Below are 24,130 nucleotides of genomic sequence, written 5' to 3'. Positions count from 1 at the left end.
AGAAGTAAACATACCCAAGCTCTTTTTGTTTGATTATTATTTCTTTGGATGACTTTCTGTTATTCCTTTAGAGTAATGATGGTAGCCATCATCATTTCCACCATTACGTTGTCCTGCCCTTTTTTCAGTTACTGTTTGCACCCGAGCCTTTTCCCAAATGCCCATTCCTGTTTGATCGGCGAGCGTGGCGTTTTGAGCATTGTTAGCATAAAAGCCCATTCACACCAAGCATAATGATATGATGTTTTAATAATAGTTTACATTCTCATTATATGAGAATAGGAAAGTCAACACCACAAATATAACGATAACAACCCACAGGAACTATATAACTGCAGTCACTTTCAGAAGTGATGAACGATAAAGACATTGACATCCAATCAGAATCCAACAGACTTTAAAGAGGCAGATGGCAAAACTGCATCGTCCCTTGATGTGGAAGGTAATATAGTAGATGTCTTTATATCTATCGTTCTTGGTGTGAATGGGTCGTAACTGTCTGGAAATTTAGAGTGCAGAGTTTGATTTTGGGGTCATTTTTAGCACAAAATAAGTTCTATAAAATTTCAAACTAGCCAAGATTATTATCTACATTTGAAGAGTTCAGATGCAAAAGCCTCTAAATGCCATCTGAAATTTTTGTCTAGAATGATCATTTTTATCAAGCTCGTATATTTAAATTCAATAATTTCACTTAAATGGCAATAAAAATTACCTAATAATTGTCATTCAAGTGAAATTACTGAACTTAAATATACGAGCTTTATAAAAATGATCATTCTATAAGAAAATTTCAGATGGCACTTAGAGGCTTTTGCATCTGAACTCTTCATTTAAAACCTAAGTGGCCAATTGTTAATAAACTGCAGATATATGTATATGATGTAATATAATTCAAAGCAAATGAGGTATAAAATGTTAAAATTAAGTGAAAACTTCTGTTACACCATATTTAGAAAAGTCTATTTTCAAGGTTATCTGTAGATTTTTTTAAAACAGCACAAAGGGGAACTAACACTTAATCTGTCATATAGGCATTACTCAGTCTCAGTGAAATCAAAATGATTTGAATATACTAATAAATCGCTTTCTCACTAGCCAAAGGCAACATTTGTTACTCTGTACAGTAGCATTAGCAATTAGCAAACCGCATTAGCAATGTTTACGTCTCAAGGGCAGCTTTTGCCGGATAATTTGATGATCAGTGGGCAGCTTAAGATATAATAATGCCTAAAATTACACTTTAAAATTAGCACTTGTAACAATGTAACAGTAAAAACAGTGTTTTAGTAGGGTTATCGTGGAAAGTGAAAGCAACCAAATGCTTTCCTTCCCGCCCCGGCCTTTCCTTTCCTCCATCTCTGCAACCTGATTCCTCACTGTTGATCTAGACTTTTGCCTTCATGTTTTTGCCTTTTTTATTTGCATTTATTTGGCTTATTTATATGCAGACAGAATTTTAACCATGTTATGGTTGAAATTCGGAAATAACTGGATATTATTGCCTGAAAAGCTTTATTCACAGCTTACTATGAGTGCAGTGTAACTATCGCTGATGATTGATTTACTCTATAGTATATTTGCCAACTATGGTTGTACTGCATTCATCATAGTTTTAAAGGGACAGTCCACTTCTTTTCAACATCTAGTTCATGATATCCATCATTGTACATCATTCCAACTTATGGAAAAACAGCATTAGCCTGCGGTCTGTGATTCAAAAAAGAAGACGTTCAGGAAGTAAAGGCGGCTTCCAGTTACATCAAGAGTAACATTGAAAATGTCTTACCCACAGATCTCAGAAAAATGCTGGTTTTGCACATATAGCGTTGACTTATAAAGGGCTCCTTAGCATGACTTCAATAACGTGCCATTTGAAGACAGTGATTGATTCTTAGACCTGATTCTACACTGTTTCTTCTCTCTACAGATGACCGCTGATGATATCCGGCTGACCACGGTAGAGATGAAGAACGAAATGGGGCCGTCCGATCTGTCCAGGGGTCTCGGTGACCCGCGCAACACCATGCTAGCCTACGACAGCTCTACCCTGCAGTACCGCCGGGCGGCCATGGCTCGGCAAAACTACGGCCACAGCGCCCTGGAGCGCCACGCCACCCAGAAGAAAAGCAGGCTCAGGAGACGGGCTTCCCAGCTCAAGGTCAACATCCCAGACCTGTCCGATGTCAACTCCATCGACAAGTGGTCGAGAATGATCTTCCCCACCGTTTTTTCCTTCTTCAACGTAGTTTACTGGCTTTACTACGTCCATTAAAAGGATCCGGAGAGCGGAACGGACCAAAAAAGAAAACAAAGAAGAGTAAAAAAGAATAAAACAATACACACCTTTTGCTGATTTATTTCAAATATATAGTGGAAAGACTAAGGAAAGACAGTCAAAGTAAAAAAAAAAAAATCAGGATGGACTCTCTTTCGATTTTTTTGGACATAAACATTGAGGAAACACATCGGCGGCGTAACTGGAGAAAAAAACATGCAGTACAGGGCTTGTTCCAGAGTTTCAATATACCACTTATATTTGTCATATGTAGATTACTCTGTGGATCAAATATTTATGCTTGTCTTTGCATATATTTTAGGGATTTGTTTTTTGGGTTAGTATATATGTTTACTTCGTAGCCAACTGCATCCAAGAAAGCTTTACAAACGGAGTCGGTCTTGAAAGTCTATTTTCCTATAGTTAAGCTGTATATCAGATATCTTTTAAAAGCATGCTTTGGTTTGTTTTCTTTATCTCTTGCAGAGAGCTGGAGCACAATGCATTTTCATTTGACACTTTAAAGGTTCTTCTGTTCTTTCAAATGAGTTTGCAGGATGCAATGCAAAGACGCTGTCAGGAAGCCATACAGGGTATTTTCAAAACAGGTCCTTTTACTATTGTTTTTTTCTTCTTCTTCTTCTTCTTCTTCTTCTTCTTTTTTTGATGTTGGGCCAACAAGGAAACTCAGCCCTATTAAAACGAAGGTTTTATCTGATGCAGGGGAAATACGCACAGGCTGGGCCACGACGAAGGACATATGTGGAAAGGACGGACTGACATGGACCATTACCCTGGTGGTTGGACTCACTGTCCACTCCAGCTGTGTCAACAGTACCTTGGCCGTGTAAATGCTAAACAGTCCTCATCTCTACACTGTATAAACTTTGTGTGGTGAGCCGCTGGGGAGGGGACACGGCTGTTTAACATCTCTCAAGTGTTTTTCAATACGTAGGTGTATTGGATGAGGCCAGTTAACCTCAACGAAGAAAGACGCAATATATCTGTAAACCATTAACACTATCGATAGATATAAGTTGAAAACTAGTAGCTGATATTACATCATGGTAAAAAAAAAGAAAAAAAGAAACTTTCTGATTCAATAGTTATAATATCAGATGTTAATGTTATGGTTCATTATTTAAACGTATTTTTTGGTGTATTAGATTTCTTAATGTTGAAGACTTTGGTTGAAGAAAAAAATCTTGCTTCTTAAAAATTGGGCAAAGGATCTGAATCTTTTTCAAAGGCCTCAAAGTGTACCAGTTGAATTTAAGCAAGAAACCGATCATTGCTACTCTCAAATTTATGGTAACTATCGCTTCAGTTGACTAACAATATGTGAAGGATCTGGATCATACAATCAAGGCATCTGTCAGGCAATTTTGTATAAAATCCTGTAAATTATAATGATATTTCATAATGACCTGTAAATATATATATTGTGTAATGATTGTCAACAATAATGAAAATGTATCTAAATTAAATTATTAAAGCTTAATGAAGCTTATATCTCTTAAACCATTATCTTACAGAATTTTCCTTATCGTTTAACGGCGGCTCCAGTTGGAATTTCTAGATTACCAGTAACCCATTACAGGTGACACGAGTTACGTAATCAGATTACTTTTTCAGGTAACAAGTAATGCATTACTTTTAAATTCACAACAAAAAATCTGAGTTACTTTGTTTTCCCGTTAATGCGCTGTGAGAACATGATGGTTTTGCGGCTAAACGTGGACATGCATTTACTCATCTCACTTCCACAAGAACAGATTCAGTATTCCTCAATGTGAAACGCAAACTCAGATTATTACGCAAACCTGCAGTAATTAAATGTTAAATAACACAAATATACTTTATGTATTTAATCTCACTTTATTAACCAACGTCTTTGCTGCTGAACTTCAATGATCCAATTCAACCATACTAAAAGGCTAAAATGACTAGTTATACAACACATTTGTGTTTCTTCTCCTGCATCCTATTCCTCTACGATCCAGAACCGCAGCTGAAATGTTTGTTTGAGCTGCGCCTTCTACTGTACAGACGTGAATTTGCATTTCCTTTTTTAATTTACACTTTTTGTATGAAAAGGCCTTTACATTTTCCAAAAATATAACTTTTTTTAGTTCATAAACAACACACAACCCCAGGTGAGAAAAAGTAACTCAAATGTAACATTACTTTCCATAAAAAGTAATTAACAAAATTAGTTACTTTTTTAGGGAGTGATGCAATTTTGTAATGCATTACTTTTAAAAGTAACCATCCCCAAACTGCTAGTTTACTAATAGTGCACACTGTATATTGTATACTGCCTACTATTTTTCTAAAATCAGTGAAACAGCTGACAGTATTCAACTATAAACATTTCAACATTGTACTGTATGCTTCATTGTTGTCACTTGACCTCTTCACATTGCACATTGAGTGGTGTCTAGATATCATTATTTAGCATTTTCAATTGAATTATGATTCATTAAAATAAAACAATTTAGCATTTTTATTTATTTTTTTATTAGTTTTTTTTTTTCATTCCCTTTTTTGGTCATATTCAAGTCTTTCCTTGACGAGATGTTAAAATCACAGTTGTAATTATTTCTGGTCACACTAAATATGTAATTCATTTGTCACACTAAAAAGGAAAGTCAAGTTGAGTACTTTGCATTATTCTGTTGTGTACTGCGCGTTTTGGCGGATGTATGGGTATTCTATGCATACGGAACCAAATGCACACAGTATGCCTTCTGTGTACTTCAGAAATAGTATGATGGTAGTGTACTATTCTGAACATATCCACCAGCTCATTAGATTAAGCAGAAGAACAATATTGAATTTGTTCTCAGTCATGTTGTGCGTTTAATCCCATTGTAGGCCAGTTGGGACGTGTACATGATTACGTTGCTCACAGTTCATTATCTCTGGTTTGTTTGAAATATGGATTTTGCTAACACAGCACAGGACTAATATCTTTATGGATCCCTGGAAAATGATGAGCACTTTAATAACTTTGGAAGATTTTCAATAGCCCTTCAATGTGCGTTGACGTATTACGCTTAAATTACCATAAATCCATGTGAGCTCCATACAAAGGAGAGGAGAAGATTAAGATGTGTTATTGTCGCCAGGTGATTGAGAGACTGGGGTGTGTGTGTGTGCGTCAGGAGCGAGTGGAGTGGGGAGTTGTGCTCACGCTATGACTGACTGGGTGCCAGAATGCATAATGGACGAAAACACTCCTCTGATAGACAGAAAGGAGGGGGGAAATGCAGTTCTCATGGGCAATGGAGGCTGCCACAGGGGACATTAAGGCAGAAAGGCATGAACGTTTCAATACACTATGGACTCGGTGTAAAAGAATGGCCCTGTAGGCCAAAGGAACGGCTAAATGAAAGCTAGGCGGAAATAGAGATCAGAAATAAAGATTTTTCACCTCAACAGAACCCTTACTGACTCACAAACATGCATGAATTTTTAAAATGGTGATTTCCAGGCCTGGAGAAACTCAAAAGTCAAGGGAATGTCTATAGAGAAAATACATTTTGTAGTTATGCTTATAGCATTAAAGAATTATTTTGTGAATATAAAATGATTTTACAGTAATGGATATCCAATACCTTTTTGTGAAAGGAATCACTGTTTATATGATTTTATTATCAATGTATTCTCTCAGTGCTTGTAAATTGGAAAATTCCGTTCTGTCATGACAACTCTCAGAGTGTTTGGCATGGTAATGGATATGACAATGTTGAAATGTTTGGTCTTTGCTGAATAGATCTGCTGCTGTTATTGCTGCTGCTGTTGGTTATTGCTACGGGACTTGCTACTGCCAGTAGATACACAACACTCTGCAGTGAGCAAGTATGACATGCTGCTACAGGTACATAAATTACCCATAGCAGATCTATACAGGTGGAGCTGGGGACGGTGGAGGGTTTCTGAAAGTGCTATGCAAATGCAGATCAAATATCTGAAGATTGAGCAGCGAGCTCATTGGCTGCTGATACAGCAGGAACCAATCAGCTGTGCCCTATATGAATGATGCGATTACAAGCAGATTGAGTTAAGGACCTCAAGAGCCATCTAGAGTTTCATGACAGAACTTTGTTTTTGTTTTGAGACTATGAATATGCTCACTTAATTTTTTTTTTATTTTTTATTTTTTTTACTGTAAATGTCCAGATTGTACAATGTTAACAACCCTTGCTATATATATATATATATATATATATATATATATATATATATATATATATATATATATATATATATATATATATATACTATATATATACACAGTGCTATGCATAAGTTTAGACACCCATGCTAAAGTTGACTAAAAAGATGAATAAAAAATCATCTTTTGGAAATTGAACTTAATGCCTTAATTTAAAAAATTAGGAAAAATCCAACCTTCAAGGACACCAATTTTCTTTGTGAATGAATAATGTATCGTAAATAACCTAGAGATTGGCATGGGGTACTTTCTATAAGATCATCTCTTAATGCAAATCAAACTGGCTAACTGAAATAAAACCATGCCAATCTCTAGGTATGGTGAAGGCTATGTGATGATGTGGGGCTATTTTAATTCCAAAGGCCAAGGGAACTTTATCAGGATGCATAGTATCCTAAAAAAATACAAAAAAAAAAAAAAACTTAAAAATAAAAATCTGCCTGCCTCTATGGGAATTTAACATAGGGGTGTCCAAACTTATGCACCCTGTATTTTAAGGAAGAAAATTTATTTATTTACGATACATTATTCATTCACAAAGAAAATTGGTGTCCTTAAAGGTTGGATTTTTCCTAATTCTTTTAATTAAGGCATTAAGTTCAGTTTCCAAAAGATGATTTTTTATTCCTCTTTTTAGTCAACTTTAGTATGGGTGTCTAAACTTATGCATAGCACTGTATATAAATATATATATATATATATATATATATATATATATATATATATATATATATATATATATATATATATATATAATTATAATTTTATTTATAGTATTTGTAAAGATGGAGATAAAAACATACCTTGCATCAGAGGTGAGAAAATACAAACATTTTGGTGTATGATTTACTTTAAAACTTCACTCCGAAATTTCTAGATTTTTTTTTTTTTACAATTATTACACAGAAATGACATTTTGAAGTAGAAAGACTGAAAAAGTATTCCAATGATCTTTGCTTTGTTTACGACTCACTGGAAATCATTTTTTACAGTGTATTTCCGCATTCAGTCATCCATGGTTTTACTCCTGAGGATTAAATTCCTCTGTCTTAATAGCCCTGAAGCTAACTATGTTAAAGAACTCCACCTGCACAAAGCAGCCGCACAGCCGTACTCAATGTCAAGTGTAGTTGCCATGGAGATCTCTCTGCCAGGAAGTGAGAGAACAAGCTGGCTGTCTTAAAGACAGGGTTGCACGTTCACCCCTAGAGTTGGCAGTCAGTGTGACGGGAGCTGCGGTAATTAAATAGTAAAAGTCTGCACACGGGCCAGCGAGAGGAAGACTGTCACGTCTGAACCGCTGCCACAGCGGGACCATCATCACAGACTGTGCTCAGATGACTTAGTCTTCTCAAAACACAGCGTTTTAGTCAAAGTCGCTGATGTGACTTCTGTGACTTTCTCTTTAATATCTCAATTGTGTCTCTTTGAAAGTAATGATTCTCCTGCTTCTCATATTTTTTCACCAGAGAAAAGATCCCATTAATCTCCCACTAGTCTAGTGATTTATATTTCATACAGTGTGCAGAGAGACCCAGGTTTAAGCCCTGAGCAGATATATATTATTTTTAATAAACCAAGCAAAATATCAGCTGAACTTGGTAGCCAGCATTATTATTTAAAATGGCAGATTTAACACTTTGTCCTGTGATAACTATGTTTGTTTTCCATGAGAACAAGTAATCTCTAGACCCATAATAATATACATACATACCGTTCAAAAGTCTGGCGTGAGTAAGATTTTTATTTTAAAGAAATTATTACTTTTATTCTGCAGGGATGCATTAAACTGATCAAAAGTGACGTAAAGACATTTATAACGTTACAAAAGATTTCTATTTCAAATGAATGCTGTGTTCTTTTGAACTTTCTATTCATCAAAGAATCCTGAACAATGTATCACGTGTACAACTCTCTCTCTCTCTCTCTCTCTCTCTCTCTCTCTCTCTCTCTCTCTCTCTCTCTCTCTCTCTCTCTCTCTCTCTCTCTCTCTCTCTCTCTCTCGTGATAGTTAATCAAAATAAATGCTATAATTCATTCATTCAAATAAATGCAGTCTTACCACACTACTTTATCTCTGTGTCTGGTTCAAAGTGTACAGAAAGCTAGATCTAACGAGCCATAACTGATGAAAATAACCGTAAATTTGATCCTTCTGGTCAAATATGGCGCTGGAAACCTAAGTTGTCAATGCTGGCAAATGACCATGGTATAAGCAGGATAATCCACTCCGCTTTGCGTCAAGTGGTTCTTTGCCTCCACATCATAGCTGTAGATTACCCTTACATACCGTGAGAGTGGGTATTACATATTTATTTATCTAGATAAGTAGTAAGAATACTGTAAATAAGTAATAAGTAATGCATAAATAATAATAAGTATGCACAAGTACTGTCATCAAACTTCAAATAATTATCTTTTTCCCCAAGTCAAATTAGATAGCCCCAACCTCATGGATAGATAGCCACCCTAACCCCATTGCTGTGTATTACTGTGTCAGGCTGGCTGGGATGCTCGTTCAGACAGAGCAATGTCAGAGTCACAGGTTAAAAAATAATCAAATATATTTAAAAATAAACAAAGACATTTGCTCTACTGTTTCAATCCCCTCTTTTTCTACCACAAAGACCATTTGGAATTCCTAAAGACAAAGAGGTTTTGATAGTGATCAAGGCTTGTAGGTCAAGACGTGTGTACATGGAGGGTCTGCTAATTGTCACAACTTTAGTACAGTCACTGTGGGGGAAGTTGAAATCTTCTGATTGGTCAGTTTGAATGTCTCACATTTGGTTTTCAGTCACATGGGCAAGGAAGGGATAAAAGAAACCGTTTGCTCAGTCTCTTCTTTTTTGATGGCTCTTCTTTCCCTCTGGGTCCCTTTCTTAGGGCACTCTTCTTTTGCCTGTCTTTCTTTCTACACTTTCTCTCTCTCTCTCGCTCTATCTCTCTTCCTATCTCTCAGGTAACATTCTACATATATGCTGGGTACGATTAATGGTATAAGTTTGTATCATCTCATACATCTATTTTAGTTACTATTAAAAGTAATGCATTAAAATATTGTGATACTCTAAAAAGTAACTAATAACAACACTTAGTTACTTTTTAGTTTTCCTCATCTAAGCTGGGCTTGCTAGATTGACTTTTAATAACAAAATGTTTTTGGCAAATGTAAAGGCCCTTTCACACCAAAAGTAAAATAAGAAGCCTCAGGCTGAAGGAAATGCAAATTCCTGCCTGTACAGTAGAGGGCGCAACTCAAACAAGTGTTGAACTTTCTTTCTCTCTTTCTTTTTGAAGAAAGTTCAACACTTACTGCAGCAATAAAACAACAACAAATGAATGTGTAGAACTACAATAACTATCATGTTCACACAGCGAACACAACGCCTCTACACTTAATCACGATTTCTCTCAACATGGGGACAGGAGAGCTGTCTTATTTGAAAAAGTAACTCCGATATTTTGTTGTAAATTTAAAAGTAATGCCTGATTACTTGTAATGTGTTACCCCCAACACTACTTAAGTGTAACCATAGCAAGATATTGTCATTAAACCTTTTCAATGAAAAATGATGAGCTAACTAGTGTTTTGATTCAGTTAGCACATTAATGCGTCACATATTGCAATACAATTTCGTCACTAAAGCAACGCTCTCCCACATATTTTGCTATTATAACTGCGTCTATTTCCGTCGATGGTATAAGTAGCAGTGGGTGGTAATAGACAAGAAATGTACAGTTTTATACCATCTTGCTGATAACGTTTCTTTAGTCATTCGGCAATCCTGCAGATAATCCTGGCACATAACTGAGCTGTCTCCTGGGCTAAGAAAGAGCAACCTCTGAGCAATAATATTTTCCTCAGGGAAGATAGAAATGCACATGAGACCTATAAGCAAACATAACAAAAACATGGGAAAACAAGAGACCCTTCAACACACAACATCGTACTCGCTTATATATAGCATTTAAAGCAAGATCTTGTTCCCTCCCCTTTTCGTTCTTTTCTTTTCCTTTCTGAAAGGGCCCTAGTGTTGTTGAGATGCGAGAGGGCTGAAAAAAAAGAAGAGCAGAATAACCAGATGCTTTCCTCTCTTCAATGCTTCTGTGCCACTGGAGGAATTAAGGATTCACAGATCTTTGTCCTATTTGTCAGGAAGTGGAGAGATGGAAGAGAGGGGAAGGAAACAGAGAAAGAAAGAGGGATGGAGGGATGGAGGGAGAGGGGTGATGCTCTACTATAACAGCTGCTCCACCGCGCTGCACGAAACAAGAGGGCCAGGCATCCTGGGACGAGGCAGCCGTACGCTCCACTACTGAACCTCTGCTTTCATCAGACTTACACAACACATGGTGCGCTGCAGGGCCATGTCAGCTAGTGACAGCTGCAGAATGGGCTCTCTCTCTCTCTCTGTGTGTGTGCGCTGCTATACTTGCACCGAGACAGATATATGAGCTCACTCCTTTTAATCACAGTATGGTATTTATATATTAGTCACTTAACATGAATGCAGTAGCTTGAGGTGCAGTGATTATATAGCAAGTTGCTGGATTTTCAACGCTTGGGTTCATGCAGGCTTGATTCCTCGCAGAGAAAAGGTGCGGTCACATTTAGCGTTGTTCAGCGAATTTTTGCAGGTGAAATCCGGTCATTTTTATTGGGAATCCATGTGATTTAGGAATTTTGAGTTAGGGTGAAAGTTAGTCATGCGGAATAGAAAGCTGCATGTGATTTGAAAGTGACTTTTGTGTGAGCTGACTGACGAGCCACAACTTTAAAACCACCTGCCTATTATCCTGTAGGTCCCCCTTGTGCTGTTAAAACAGATCTAATGTGTTGAGGCATGGACTCCACAAGACCTCTGAGCGTGTCCTGTGGTTTTTGGCATCAAGACATTAGCAGCAGATCCTTCAAATCCTGTAAGTTGCGAGGTTGGGCCTCCATGGATTGGATTTGTTGGTCCAACACATCCCATCGATGCTTAATGGATTGAGATTGGGGAATCTAGAGGCCAAGGAAACACCTTGAACTCTTTGTCATGTTCCTCAAACCATTCCATTCCAGTTTTTCGGTGTGGAAGGCTGCATTATCCTGCTGAAAGAGGCCTCTGCCATTGTCATGAAGGGGTGTACATGGTCTGCAACAATCTTTAGGTAGGTGGTACGTGACAAAGTAACATCCACATGAATACCAGGACCCAATGTTTCCCGGCAGGACATTGCCTAGAGCAGGGGTGCCCAATCCTGCTCCTGCACAGTTCATCTCCAACCCTAATCAAACACACCTGCCTTTAATTTTCAAGTGATCCTGAAGACGTTAATTTGTTGCTTCAGATGTGTTTGATTAGGGTTGGAGATGAACTGTGCAGGACAGTCGATCGGCAGGATTGGGCACCCCTGGCCTAGAGCATCACTCCCTCCGCCGACCTGCCTTCTTCCCATAGGGCAGCATTACGTTTGCCAGCAGTTTGAGCTACATTAGCTCTTCTGTGTAATAGGACCAGACGGGCTAGCCTTCGCTCCCCATGTGCATCAATGAGACTTGGACACTCATGACCCTGATGCTGGTTCACCGGTTGTCCTTCCTTTCACTTTTGGTAGGTACTAACTAGGGCTGCACGATTAATTGAAATGAAACCGCACATGATTTGGTAAAGGCTGCGATTATTTTATGCGCAGCTTGTCAGTGAAGCACGGCTCTCGCGCGACCCGCAGAAGTAGATAATGCATGTCATTCCAGGAAATCCCTGTGGGGATCATAATATTGCTGTAGCTGAATGAACAGAACCGGATGTTCATTGGGACTGAGAACTGTTTTGGAGATGCTCTGACTCGGTCGTCTAGCCATCACTGTTTGGTCTTTGTCAGAGTCATTCAGATCTTGGCCATTTTACCGGCTTCCAACACATGAAATTCAAGAACTGACTGTTCACTTGCTGCCTAGTATATCTCACCCCTTGAAAGGTGCCATTGTTACTGTGGTATAAATTCCCCTACACACCTGATTAAAGCATCTCCTATTCGACACCCAAGCGTAGAGTCTCCTAATCAATGTTTACAAATGTATCCTCTAGTGCATCTCCTGATCGATGTCTTGCTGAGTCGGATGACGTCTCGCCCCTTATGAACACTAACCCTTGGGAATAAGGTCTCTAGTGCTCCACTAACCTGCTGTGCAGCCGACAGACAGACTCCAGACAATGCCTTTCAATATGTTTTAATCATGGCCGGGAGGATCTCGGACGAATTTCAGAGAGAATCCATAAAGAGTACAACAGTATTTCTAAAATAGGAGCATGGCAAATGTGACATGATTCATTACATAATGTTTCTCCAATATGATTTGATCTTCACATGTATAACTCTCTGTTACTAGGTAAAAGCAAATTTAGATTCCTTGATACTTCAGCTTGTTGTTGGGGTCATGAAGTTGGATAACAAAACTAGACGGCTGTCTAGTTCCGTTTCCCCTTTTGTTATATTCAGACACACTTTGTCCCAAGTGTTTTGGACTTAGTATTCAAAAGCACATAAATGTTATTCCTTCAAGAAAAAGAATCCTCCACATTACAAAATAATCAGTGTCCTTGATGTGGCTGATCAGTGTACATCACAACACTATACTGACAATTGGCAAAATATATATTTTTGTGTGTGAAATTTTGCAGAAATGTAGCTAATGTGACTGCACCTAAAGGTGTAATTTTTTGAATGCTCTCATATACACTGTCTATAGACCTTATGCACCAGAGAAACAAGTGTGCAGCTTCTTTAGAATTGTGTGTTTGAACTTCAGTTTTTGCAGTAGCTCTACATTTCTATGGCATCGCCATCGAAGAGGAATTAGCTGGTGAAGTGGATTTACTTTTTGTAGAGTTGACCGAAAGTTATCATGAGCATTGTAATGTTTGAAGCGGATGTCATAACAAATGTTAGTAAACCGAGAAGATTTTAAAAGGAGCGGTTATTTCATAAATCCATAAGACCTGTGGATATACAAACCGGAAGACAGAACACAACGAGAGCAGCGATGAAAAGGGGTGGGGCTACATAACGTCTATACTTACCCACAGTTTATCTCTCTTATCACCATTGCTCATACCCATAAGTCAAAATATTAGGCCTAAACTTTGCTAACATGTCCCATATATTTGTGTCACAAATTGGTGCACAGTTGCTTTTCTGGTAACACTTTTCAATAAGGTCTCACTAGTGATCAGTAGTTAGTAATTAACTAATAATGAGAAATACATTTGTTACAGTATTTATTAATCTTTGTTAAAACTATTCATTGTTAGTTCATGTTAGAGCAAGTTTTTTAGTATAAAATGATATTAACAGATACATGGCTTTAATAATGTATCAGTAAATGCTGAAATTAACATTAAATTATATTTTTCTTTGTTAGTTCATGTTAATTGTTTGCGCAAAAAACAAAACAAAAAAAAACATAATTTGCCATTTTATTTACAAAATATGCATTGTTGTACACTGTAAAAATAAAAGGTGCCTGGAGGAACCTTTTGGGGTTCTTCACTTTGCCACACCGGCGGAACCGTCTGTAGATCCTCTAGGCACCCTTTAAAAAGGGGTGGTTCTCTGAGGAACCACACAAGTTTCCTGAGGAACTCTTATATTAGGCACTGTGTGGAACCACTTTGGGTGCCTCCAGGAACCAAATTTCATTTTTTTTTAAATATTTAATTTCATGTTGTTACTATGGTTACCTTTGACTTCTATTATAATAAACAAATTGAACCAAATACAAAATAAGAATTGTTTATTACATATTTGATATTCATTTTTATACATACACTTCCATGTACATGGGAAAAAAAGCTAACAATTAATATCAATGAATACACAAAAAATATAATACATAAGCAACATGAATAATCAACCATACAATAGATAAACAAGAAAAGACATCTCAACAAAATGCATGGAAACACATATATTCCATGAAATAAAACAATGTAAAAAAAAATATACAGTACATTTGACTAATTAAAAATGTCCATCTTCACTTAACTTTAAAACATTTGTGTTTCAGTCCGATGATAAGTCTGACATCACTGTTTCCAAGTCCAAAAGCTTTATCAGATGCCAAAAACAAACAGTGCTAATATGCACTCATTGTGCTGTAATATTCCTGAAAATTATAATCCTAACCTTTATCTCTATACCGAAATCTCAGATGGTTAGTTATTCAGCTATTTTGAATCATAAAATGTTGAAGTCTGGGATGCCGTTTGACTGGAGACTGTAATGTACACTATGGCTTTTGAAAAGCTTAAATGTGTGACTTGAATCAACAGTGTTCATAAATGGTTGTTGAGTATTCTCATGAAACAAGATAGAGGAAGTAGAGGCTTCGACCTGGAAACAGTATTAAAGGTGCAGTAAAATGATCTGTTGTTCTGTGAATGTTCACTGGTGAATTCAGTCATTTCAATAAGAATCCACACGATCAGCAATTTCGTTTGTGGTCAAAAATGTCACTATGGGACCAAGTTGGTGTGAGGTAAAGAGTTAGAAAAGTGAAAAGGTACAGCAGATTCGTTTTCCGTTTGTTTTTCGTCTTTTCTGGTGGATGGTCCAGACACTTCAGTTATTTTCAGGTCTACAGGAGGATTTTTATTCTTGATCAAACTTGTATTTCAGCTTACCGAGATCCCTGCAAAGTACAAAATGTACTGTTAGTAAGGTTATTAAAGTGATAGTTGTGAAATTTAAATAATTTCCTCAGCCTTGTGACGTTCCAAACCTGTTTGACTTTCTGTCTGTGGAACCCAAAAGCAGATCTCAGGCATAATGCAACCCCAGTCACCATTCACTTTCACTGCATTAAACACAAGCAGAAAAAAATTTGTAAATCATTTATGAAACCATTCTTATGTACACTTGTCTAGTTCAATTCAATGCAACGATTTATATAAAAATGGTTAAGCTCCAAAAATGTCCCAGAAAAGATCCTAAAAATAATCAATGAGTTCACAACTCATGTGTTATGGGTTGTGTTGTAAGTCTTCTGGAGCCATATAATAGTTTTGTCTTTTTTTTTTTTAGAAAAAGAACAAACTTGAAGTTATAATTCAGAGTTAAAATGTCTTAGGCTATATTCAAATGCAAATGATAAAGATATAAGGAAAAATGCATAGCATTATTTGTGAACCAAACATGTGATATTATTTTTCTGGGTAACATGAATGAGATTTGAGAGCATGAGGGAAGATTTTCAGAGAAAAACTGATTAAAAAACAAAAGTACACAGTCAAACAATTTCACACAGAGAAAGTTCATAGTAATAAAGTACTGCATGTGGTGCAGGTAACTTACTGTAATTCAATGTTGCCACTGAAATGTTCAGATTATTTTAGAAATGTACTGGTTGTTCTGGGGAAACAAAAGAACAAAGCAAAATATGTATTGACCATAAATGGCTTTAAAATGGTATTTGATAGAATGAGGACACCTGTAGTAAGTTAAAGTAAGGCTAAACAAAAACAGACCAAATATAAACCTGCTTTTGTTATTCATAACAAATGCCAGTGATGACAGCAGGAATCAGCTAAATTAGGCTATATCAGCAATTTGACGACACAATTGTAAGGAATATGTTGAACTGAATGACTAAATCAATCTAAGACAATAAGTCAATAATTTCCATCTGTTCATTAAGGTTAGATCAACGTAGTTAACGTTAACATCGCGGCTAAAACCTTCATACCAGATACTGTGCAATAAACGAGTGGTAAACACTGTACAAACGTAGTAATGTATAATAAATTTAGTTTACATATGTGTGTTTGAATATATAGTGAGTATACTCTGTATTTATATATATTTGGCGAGTTTACAAACCTTGTAATGGAGAGCCGAACAAACGGCGGAAGCTTTGATGAGGAGAGCCGTTACTTTCAAAGTTCAAACCCGATGACGTCGATCAGCTGAGCTTTGTTGCGCGCGAGCAGCGCGAGCATCACTGAAGCAACGACAGCAGAGGAATAGCAGCAGTTTCGAATAAAATAAAACAGAATAAAACCCCTTTCCTCATGGTTCTTCTTCTTCATATTATTAATATTATTATTATTTTGTGTTGTTGTTTAAGGTTTAAATTATTTAATAAAATAGGCCTATAGGCCTACTAAATAAATGTAAGCTGAAAGACGTAGGCTACTGTTAAATGTAGCCTAAATGCATTAAAGTATATTTGTATTGTAGGTCTACTAAAAACACACTCAAGTACATTTTTAATACATTTAATAGTACGTCTTTTTCACCTGGGTATGTAGGCTATAACCTACTGAATAAAACTTAAGTATAGCCTATAATAATAATAATAGGATAATAATAATCTTATTCTGGCCTCACAGAACCATTGGGTTCCTCCAGATGCTGGCTTTAACATAAGAGATCTTCCAGGAACCACTTAAATGTTAAAAGATCTTCCAATAACCCTTCTATCGCATTCAAGTTCCTCTATTATCCCCCAAAGCACTTCGAGGTCTCATGGTAATGAAAAGGTGACTCCAGAATCTCTGAACTAAATACAGAGTGCTTAAAGGATCCCATAAGTTCCAGCAAGAACCTCAAAGATTGTCAGTGCTCCTCCAGTAACCCTACTATAGGAGAAAGAGCTTTGAGGCACCTAAATTACATTTTGAAGTTCCTTGAGTATCCGACAGGATATTTGAGGCTCCTTTAGTTTTTACAGTGTACTGTCATGAATGCACATTGGAGATTAATATTTGCTTAATAAAGTGATAAATTATGTTTTTTTTGCTTAATAAAATTGAGGTTAAACCACTGGAGTCACATGGACTACTTTAAATATGTCTTTATTACCTTTCAGGGCATTGAAAGTGGTAGTTGTGCAGCTGTCAAAGAAGGGACAAATCTCTCAGATTTCATTAAAAAGATTTTCATTTGTGTTTCGAAGATGAATGAAAGTCTTACAGGATTGAAATGACATGAGGGTGAGTAATGTTTAATTTAACCCTTTAACTAATGTAAACAAATGAAATCTAATTGTGAAGTTTTAACCCTGCATAGCAATGCACTTGAAGCCACTCAGAACACTTTAGCAACCACACAGCAATGCATCCGTCACTTCTCTCTAGATGTAAGACTTGACAAACCTCATCATTATCACACATGTAATGTATAGATGTTTTGTATTAGTATGGGCCGAGTGGAGGCGATGATAGACAGGATTTTATTTTTGTACTCGCTTCAGGTGAAGTGACACATAGGTCTTAACAATACTTCAGGAAATGATGACATCCGCCTGCAAACAAGTTTGTCTTCATTGCATGGCCACGACATCACTGACTGGCTTAATCCTCAAAATACACAGCTAGAAAAAGGTTGAGACATTTCATTCTTTATCGGGACTATTTTCCACATTTTATAATCATAGTAAAGTCATTGAAGTATGAAACGAAAATGGAATTATGTGAATAATGTAGCGCTCAAAAATCTTAAACCAGCTTTTGAGTAGGTACTTATTTTGAATAAGCAATTACTTCACGAAAAAAAAAAAAGTATGTTCTATGTAGTATGAATATAATCTGGACGTACTACATTCGCCATGTCATTGTCATGTGACCTACCAACGTCAGTTACGTTGCTTCACTTCCGTTCACAAATCCTCTCCCGTGTCCTCATGGGATAGTAAAATGTCCATCATATGCACACTTCAGAATCTCACCGGAAGTAGTGGGTCATCCGGGTACTTTTTGCCTACTCTTTTATGAGTATTTATTTTGTCACACTGTTTTTCGCCCACTATAGTAGGGAAGTATGCAATTTCAGAAGACTAGAGTTTTTTTGGCCACTTTTCCTTCACTATCTTCAATTAAATTCCACAACTAAAAAATATATATACACTGTATATATATTAAAAATGATTGTTTTGAAAAGTAATCCATTTTTTACCAAAAGATACAAAGCTGTCACTGGGGTGGTACACTTTAGGTCCTATTATGTACCTTTAAGGTATTTATTTGCACCCTTCAGGGGTTAAAAAACGTACACTTTTTGAAAAGCTACCACCCCAGTGACCACTTTTGTACCTTTTTTTTCTGAGAGTGTACTGTAGAAATCTAATTTCAAGCATTTAAGCATAAAACTTCAAAACAAATTATTTTATAATTTTCTTTTTAACTTAATTAACAAAATGTCCTTCTGATGTGAACACTGTGTCTGCAGTGAACATGCACTATTATTTATGCGGATGACTGCAGTGAGCTTGAGTATATCCTGCTCAGAGCTTTGATTAATGTAATTGGGTCACTGGGGTGCCGTTGTGTCTTTGAATCTTTATATCCAGCTTTGATTCTGGCGCTCTATCTGTGGCATTCGGTGCACTGACAGCATACCTTCACCTCAGACAGGTGTTTGTTCCCATAGAGGGCGGTCAGGGGAGTTTAACAGGTGTAGTCTCAACCCACATATTCTTGCTCTCTATCTCTCTTTCGCTTTCTGAGTCACTCTCTCTTTCTTTTTCTCCGCATTTCTCACTCGTACAGGTGATGTGAGAGGCATAAAGGGCAGCTTCTTATAAATTTTGGTACCCCCCAAAAAACGGCAGGATTCATATTAAAGCTCCAGATCTAAGTGTCATGCAGGGCAGGTTTATTTTGGCTGAGACATCATGACCTGGACAAACCCTCTGACCCTTCTTTGGCAGGGCTGGACGAGGCACAGGGACCGGGACAGACCCATCAGGAAGGTGGTCTCCAACCTGCCCTTTGAAGATCTGAAGAAGCGCGACCAGCCGAACCGCCAGTATGAGGGCAACGCGATCAAAACCAACAAATATACACTTTGGTCTTTCATCCCTATGAACTTATTCGAGCAGTTCCACCGTATGGCCAACGTTTATTTTGTGGGCCTGGCCATCTTGAATTTCGTCCCGGTGGTGAACGCGTTCCAGCCGGAGGTGGCTCTCATTCCCATTTGTGTCATCCTGGCACTGACTGCTGTCAAGGATGGTTGGGAGGATTTCCGGAGGTACCAGAGTGACCAGCAGCTCAACAATATGCCTTGCTTCATATTCAGCAGGTAAACAGCTTGCACGTCATTGGTGTATAACTGTGAAGTGAAAATACAGTATATGATTAATATTCATAAAATATTACTATTAAAATATATTATAGGGTTGTCAGTTGAACATGTTACTTTAATGTAGCGGTTCTCAACCTTATTGCCCCCTGTTGTAAAACATAATATTCAAAGCCCATTCAAAAAAGATATTTACAGTAGGCCTGTTTCTTCTGTAATTATGATAAAGCTGATTATTTTCAAACTTTTATTGACATTGAATTAATGTAGCTGATCAAATTAATTTATTAATTAAATTAGCCATGCTTTATTTGAACTAAAACGAATTATTTTAAAACAATGACAATTTATAAAACACAATTAATACAATTAATAAAACAATTTATATAATGAACACTATAAAAAATGTATTTATTTATGCACCCTGCATTCCATAAGGCACTTTCCTACCATCGGATCAATTCTGAAATGCTGAAAAACTGCTAAGGTTCTAAAAATTAATGCTGAATGCTAATGAACAGTGAGATGCAACATTTAAATGGTTCATTTACACAACACATTTGCATTAAAGGGGTCATGACATAGATTTTTTTTTATTATTATGTTAATATGCTCCCTGAGGTTCACTTATAATGTTAATACTTTTTTCGCACACACACACACACACACACACACACACACACACACACACACACACACACACACACACACACACACACACACACACACACACACACACATACACACACACACACACACACACACACACGCACACACACACACACACACACATACGCACACACACACACACACACACACACATATAATTTTACTATTATTTTCAATGCTCATTTTGACCCTCTGTCTGAAATGACTAGTTTTTTAAAGCTACACTGTGTAATTTTTTAAGATGATTCTTAGCAAAAAACACTTTGTTCTTTCAAAATGATATGTGCTCATTAACGTGTAATTACTTCTACCAACTAATCAAGTATTCTCGTAAGCGTAGAATCTGCCATTTAGAGTACATACAAGCGAGTCGCTCTAATGGCGGCAGCCATGTTGCGCCTCCATCTTGAAAATACATTAGCCAAAGAGGGACATACCTGGAAATTAAAGCTTCGCCTTTCGCGTTTTGACACTCAATGGCACCGTGACGAATGCAAGAGGGAGATTACTCGCGACTGCCGGCAGATTTGAAATAATACGACCACCGTAGGAGTTAAAACGCCCTCTGAATGGGAGGGGCTAGAAAGTAATATTCAGTTGGTAGTCATAAACAATTTCACCGCTAGATGGGAGAAAATCCTACACATTGTAGCTTTAAGGGCGGCTCCTTTTAAGGCTTGTCAGTAAATGGCTACTGTTGTGATTGGCTAACGTCATTGCATAGGAAACAGTATCAACACCCACTCACTATTGCACATGAGTTGGTGTTTTGAAAACATTATGCATATAAAACGAACATACACTTGTCAGAATCAAGCCAGTGCAGGCAAGTATCAGTCGTTAAGTGACTGAATGCTAGTGGGCGGGGCCTATGGTGCGGCGATTCATCATTGTCTAACTCTGGAGGCAGTCATATGCAAATATATTTGCCCATATGAAGTCACAGACCCCGCTGTGAAACTTGCAGGATGGTTTGATGATACAAAAACCTCTTATAGGTAAATTTTATTTTTACAAATTTGATTTCTCATGTCATGACCCCTTTCATTTTTTTTAGAATAGAACATAGGAATAGAGAGCAACAGTCTGGAAGTAAAGAGGTCATTCATTTTCTCCTTAGGGAAATTGATTTTGAACGGTAATTTATAAAGGTATAAAATTATATCATGGCTTAGAACTTTTAAGACTTTAAAAAATCCCATTGGGAAACATGAAAGAGAAAAATACTTCTGGAAGTAGCACAGCTGAAAAAGAGGGCTGGCGCTAATGTACTCTATTCACCTTTTGCTGAGAGTCTGGTTGCAGGCGATCTGACCAATCATAATGCTGAATCCACCATTTTGTCTGACAAACAAACCAGACAGGAGAGTTCAAAGATTAACGATCGGTGGACTTAAATTTGAAAAAATGGTGTCTATTGACGTATTTTCACGGTTGAATCAACATACCTTCTGATGTTCATTCATGTTTTTTTTTTGCTATAACTAGTACTAAGAGATGATTGGTTCACGTGCCGCTTGAACTGAGGTGCTACAGCGATCTGTCCCGATTCATTAAAGAACCACAAAACGGTATTTAGGGGAGACCGGTGATGGTTGTAACACGGGGATAATTGTAACACTTCCAATTTCTTCAACAACATAGTTATCCTGATTCACTTCACACTTGCTCGGTTTAGTCCTTTTTCCACATTAAAGTAGAGTAAGTAGAGCCCTGTGGCAGCCACAACAGATTTTAAAGCAGAAAAACTCATTTTAATGTAAGAAAGTTACTTTTTTCACTTTATGTTTATAGCGTATCTGTGTAGTTGTTAGTACTATGGCTGTCAGATGTAAGGTGAGCTAGTTCATGGGTTAGTTGTAACATCAATGAAGCATGTTACAACCTACCCCAAGTACATTTTTAGTTGTATTTATATGTTTTCTTTGAATTTCAGTGTGCCTAGGTCTAACTGAGGGGATCTGTGGTAAAATTGTATGGCATTTTATTAATGCCAATTATGACTAATAGTAACAAACATTCTCTCACACACACATGCAGATTATTCAGTTTGATGATGCTAATGCAAGGGTTCCCAAACACATTTCCCCCCATAATCCTTATTTCATTTTAATTTAATCTATTTAACCAAGCAAGTCATTTAAGAACAAGTTCTTATTTTCAATAACAGCCTGGCAGGAGAGTTAAAATCTCCTGAAAAACACACTAACATATTACAATACACACACAGACAGACATATAGATTCATTTAAAACATTTACAAGTTGTGATAAAAACACTCCCTAATAAATGCAGAGACTGAAATAAATGACTCAAATTCCAATGACTGTTGTAGCGCATTCCAATCATTTGGAGCAGCAAAACCAAATGTTATATTATAATTTTATTATGTTATATATCACAACGCTGGATATCATAATGTTACATCTCACCCCAGGGTATGTTACAACTAACCCGGGGGAATTGTAACATTTAACTCGTGTTTGAAACTCGTGTCTTGTCTGTCGGTGTGTTGTTAGTGTCATTTTTGCTCCGCAATGTATTTTTCACTGCGTGAGATAATTATGTGTGACGTGAGAGAGCATCAAGGCTTGTCGAACCTAGCAACAGTAACTAAGGGGGAGGGGTCTTTGCGAAGGGTCAATTGCAAGACACATTTTAAAAAGTGAATCATCTTTTCACTATAAGCCTACATAGCATCTTAAAAATGCGACCGTTTAGGATTTATTTACATAGACTAACATACTTAATGAATACTGTAGTGCAGATGGGTGCTCATTAATCATTTAGCTGTCTGAACAGAACGGTTTTTGCCTTCCATGTTGGGTGTATTACACTGGAAAATTGGTAGAGGATTTTATAAATATATAAAAATAAATAAGATGAAGTTGCTGGTGACTATACAGTGACTACATCAAATGTCTCTCTTGCTCTCTGCACTCTTTCTTGCCTCTCCCTCTCTCTCTCTCGCCCCATCTTTCTGTGAGCAGTGTCGTGGTGCAGGCTCGCTTGAATTTGTGTTTCACTTCATCTGTGTTTCGAAACCCCATGGGAATTTTTGACCTAGAAATAAAATTTGTGTGGGAGATTTTTTTCCTTCTTTTGAAGAGCAGCACAATGTCTTGCATCCAACGCATTGTGTGCATTTTGACGAGATCCTCATCATTGTGTTGCATCAGAGGGGTAGACAGAGAGGCATCATTTAGATCTATTTTAAAATGACTGAATAGCTGGTGGGAAAAAATTAGTAATTCACCACACTTGAGAGGTGGAAGGACTGAGAGACTAGGGGCGAGAGAGAGAGAGAGAGAGAGAGAGAGACAGAGAGAGAGGGAGAGAGAGAGAGAGAGGAGAGAGAGAGAGAGAGAGAGAGAGAGAGAGAGAGAGAGAGAGAGAGAGAGGGAGATTTCGCAGCAGTCACAGGTACACCCTGAGATATATTTTTACTTCCAAAAGAGATTCCAAATCCATCACTTATTGCCATGGTTACTTAGTCTCTTTCATTTTATTTTGAGCTAAGCCGCTGCTCCATTTTGTGATTCCCGAAGTGTTTCCATACGGGGGAGCCCAGGTGGCCAAGCAGCACAGGGGCAGGAACTGGCTCGGGTCAGTCGAAACTCAAACTGTCCTGAAGTGCCTGTCATGCCCAGAGGGGGTGTTGGAAAAACTACCCCTTTACCATTTCTATTATTCACAATATGTGCTTTGCTGTTGTTTTAATCATGTCTCAGTTTTGGACAGCTGGGTTATATCATATTCAGATCATTTTAACATGAATTCTAAATGTATTTATTCATTAACCATATACATTTACTAGTTTCTGGTCTTATAGTAGTATATCAGTGCATGTTATTCCAAAGAAGATTGTTTGT

General features: G+C 37.2%; 1 protein-coding gene across 2 annotated transcripts in view; it reads left to right on the top strand.

Moving 5' to 3' along the window:
• Positions 1-3,347, top strand: part of gabrb2a (gamma-aminobutyric acid type A receptor subunit beta2a) — a 46,162-nt gene extending 42,815 nt beyond the window's left edge. Inside the window, exons 10-11 of one of the 2 annotated variants that reach the window (XR_014031354.1) lie at positions 1,931-2,886; positions 3,002-3,347. Coding sequence is in view for 1 of the 2 variants with exons in the window: in XM_081382618.1 (XP_081238744.1) it covers positions 1,931-2,275 (345 nt within the window). In the remaining variant the exon portion in view is untranslated. Of the gene's footprint in view, positions 1-1,930 lie in introns of both variants that reach the window. The other variant, XM_081382618.1, reaches the window with a different exon arrangement.
• Positions 3,348-24,130: the final 20,783 nt, after the last annotated feature.

This window comes from Scardinius erythrophthalmus (assembly GCF_964197995.2).
Source record: "Scardinius erythrophthalmus genome assembly, chromosome: 13".
NCBI lineage: Eukaryota > Metazoa > Chordata > Actinopteri > Cypriniformes > Leuciscidae > Scardinius > Scardinius erythrophthalmus.
Note: the sequence above shows the minus strand (reverse complement) of the source record. Positions and strands in the feature narration are given on the sequence as shown.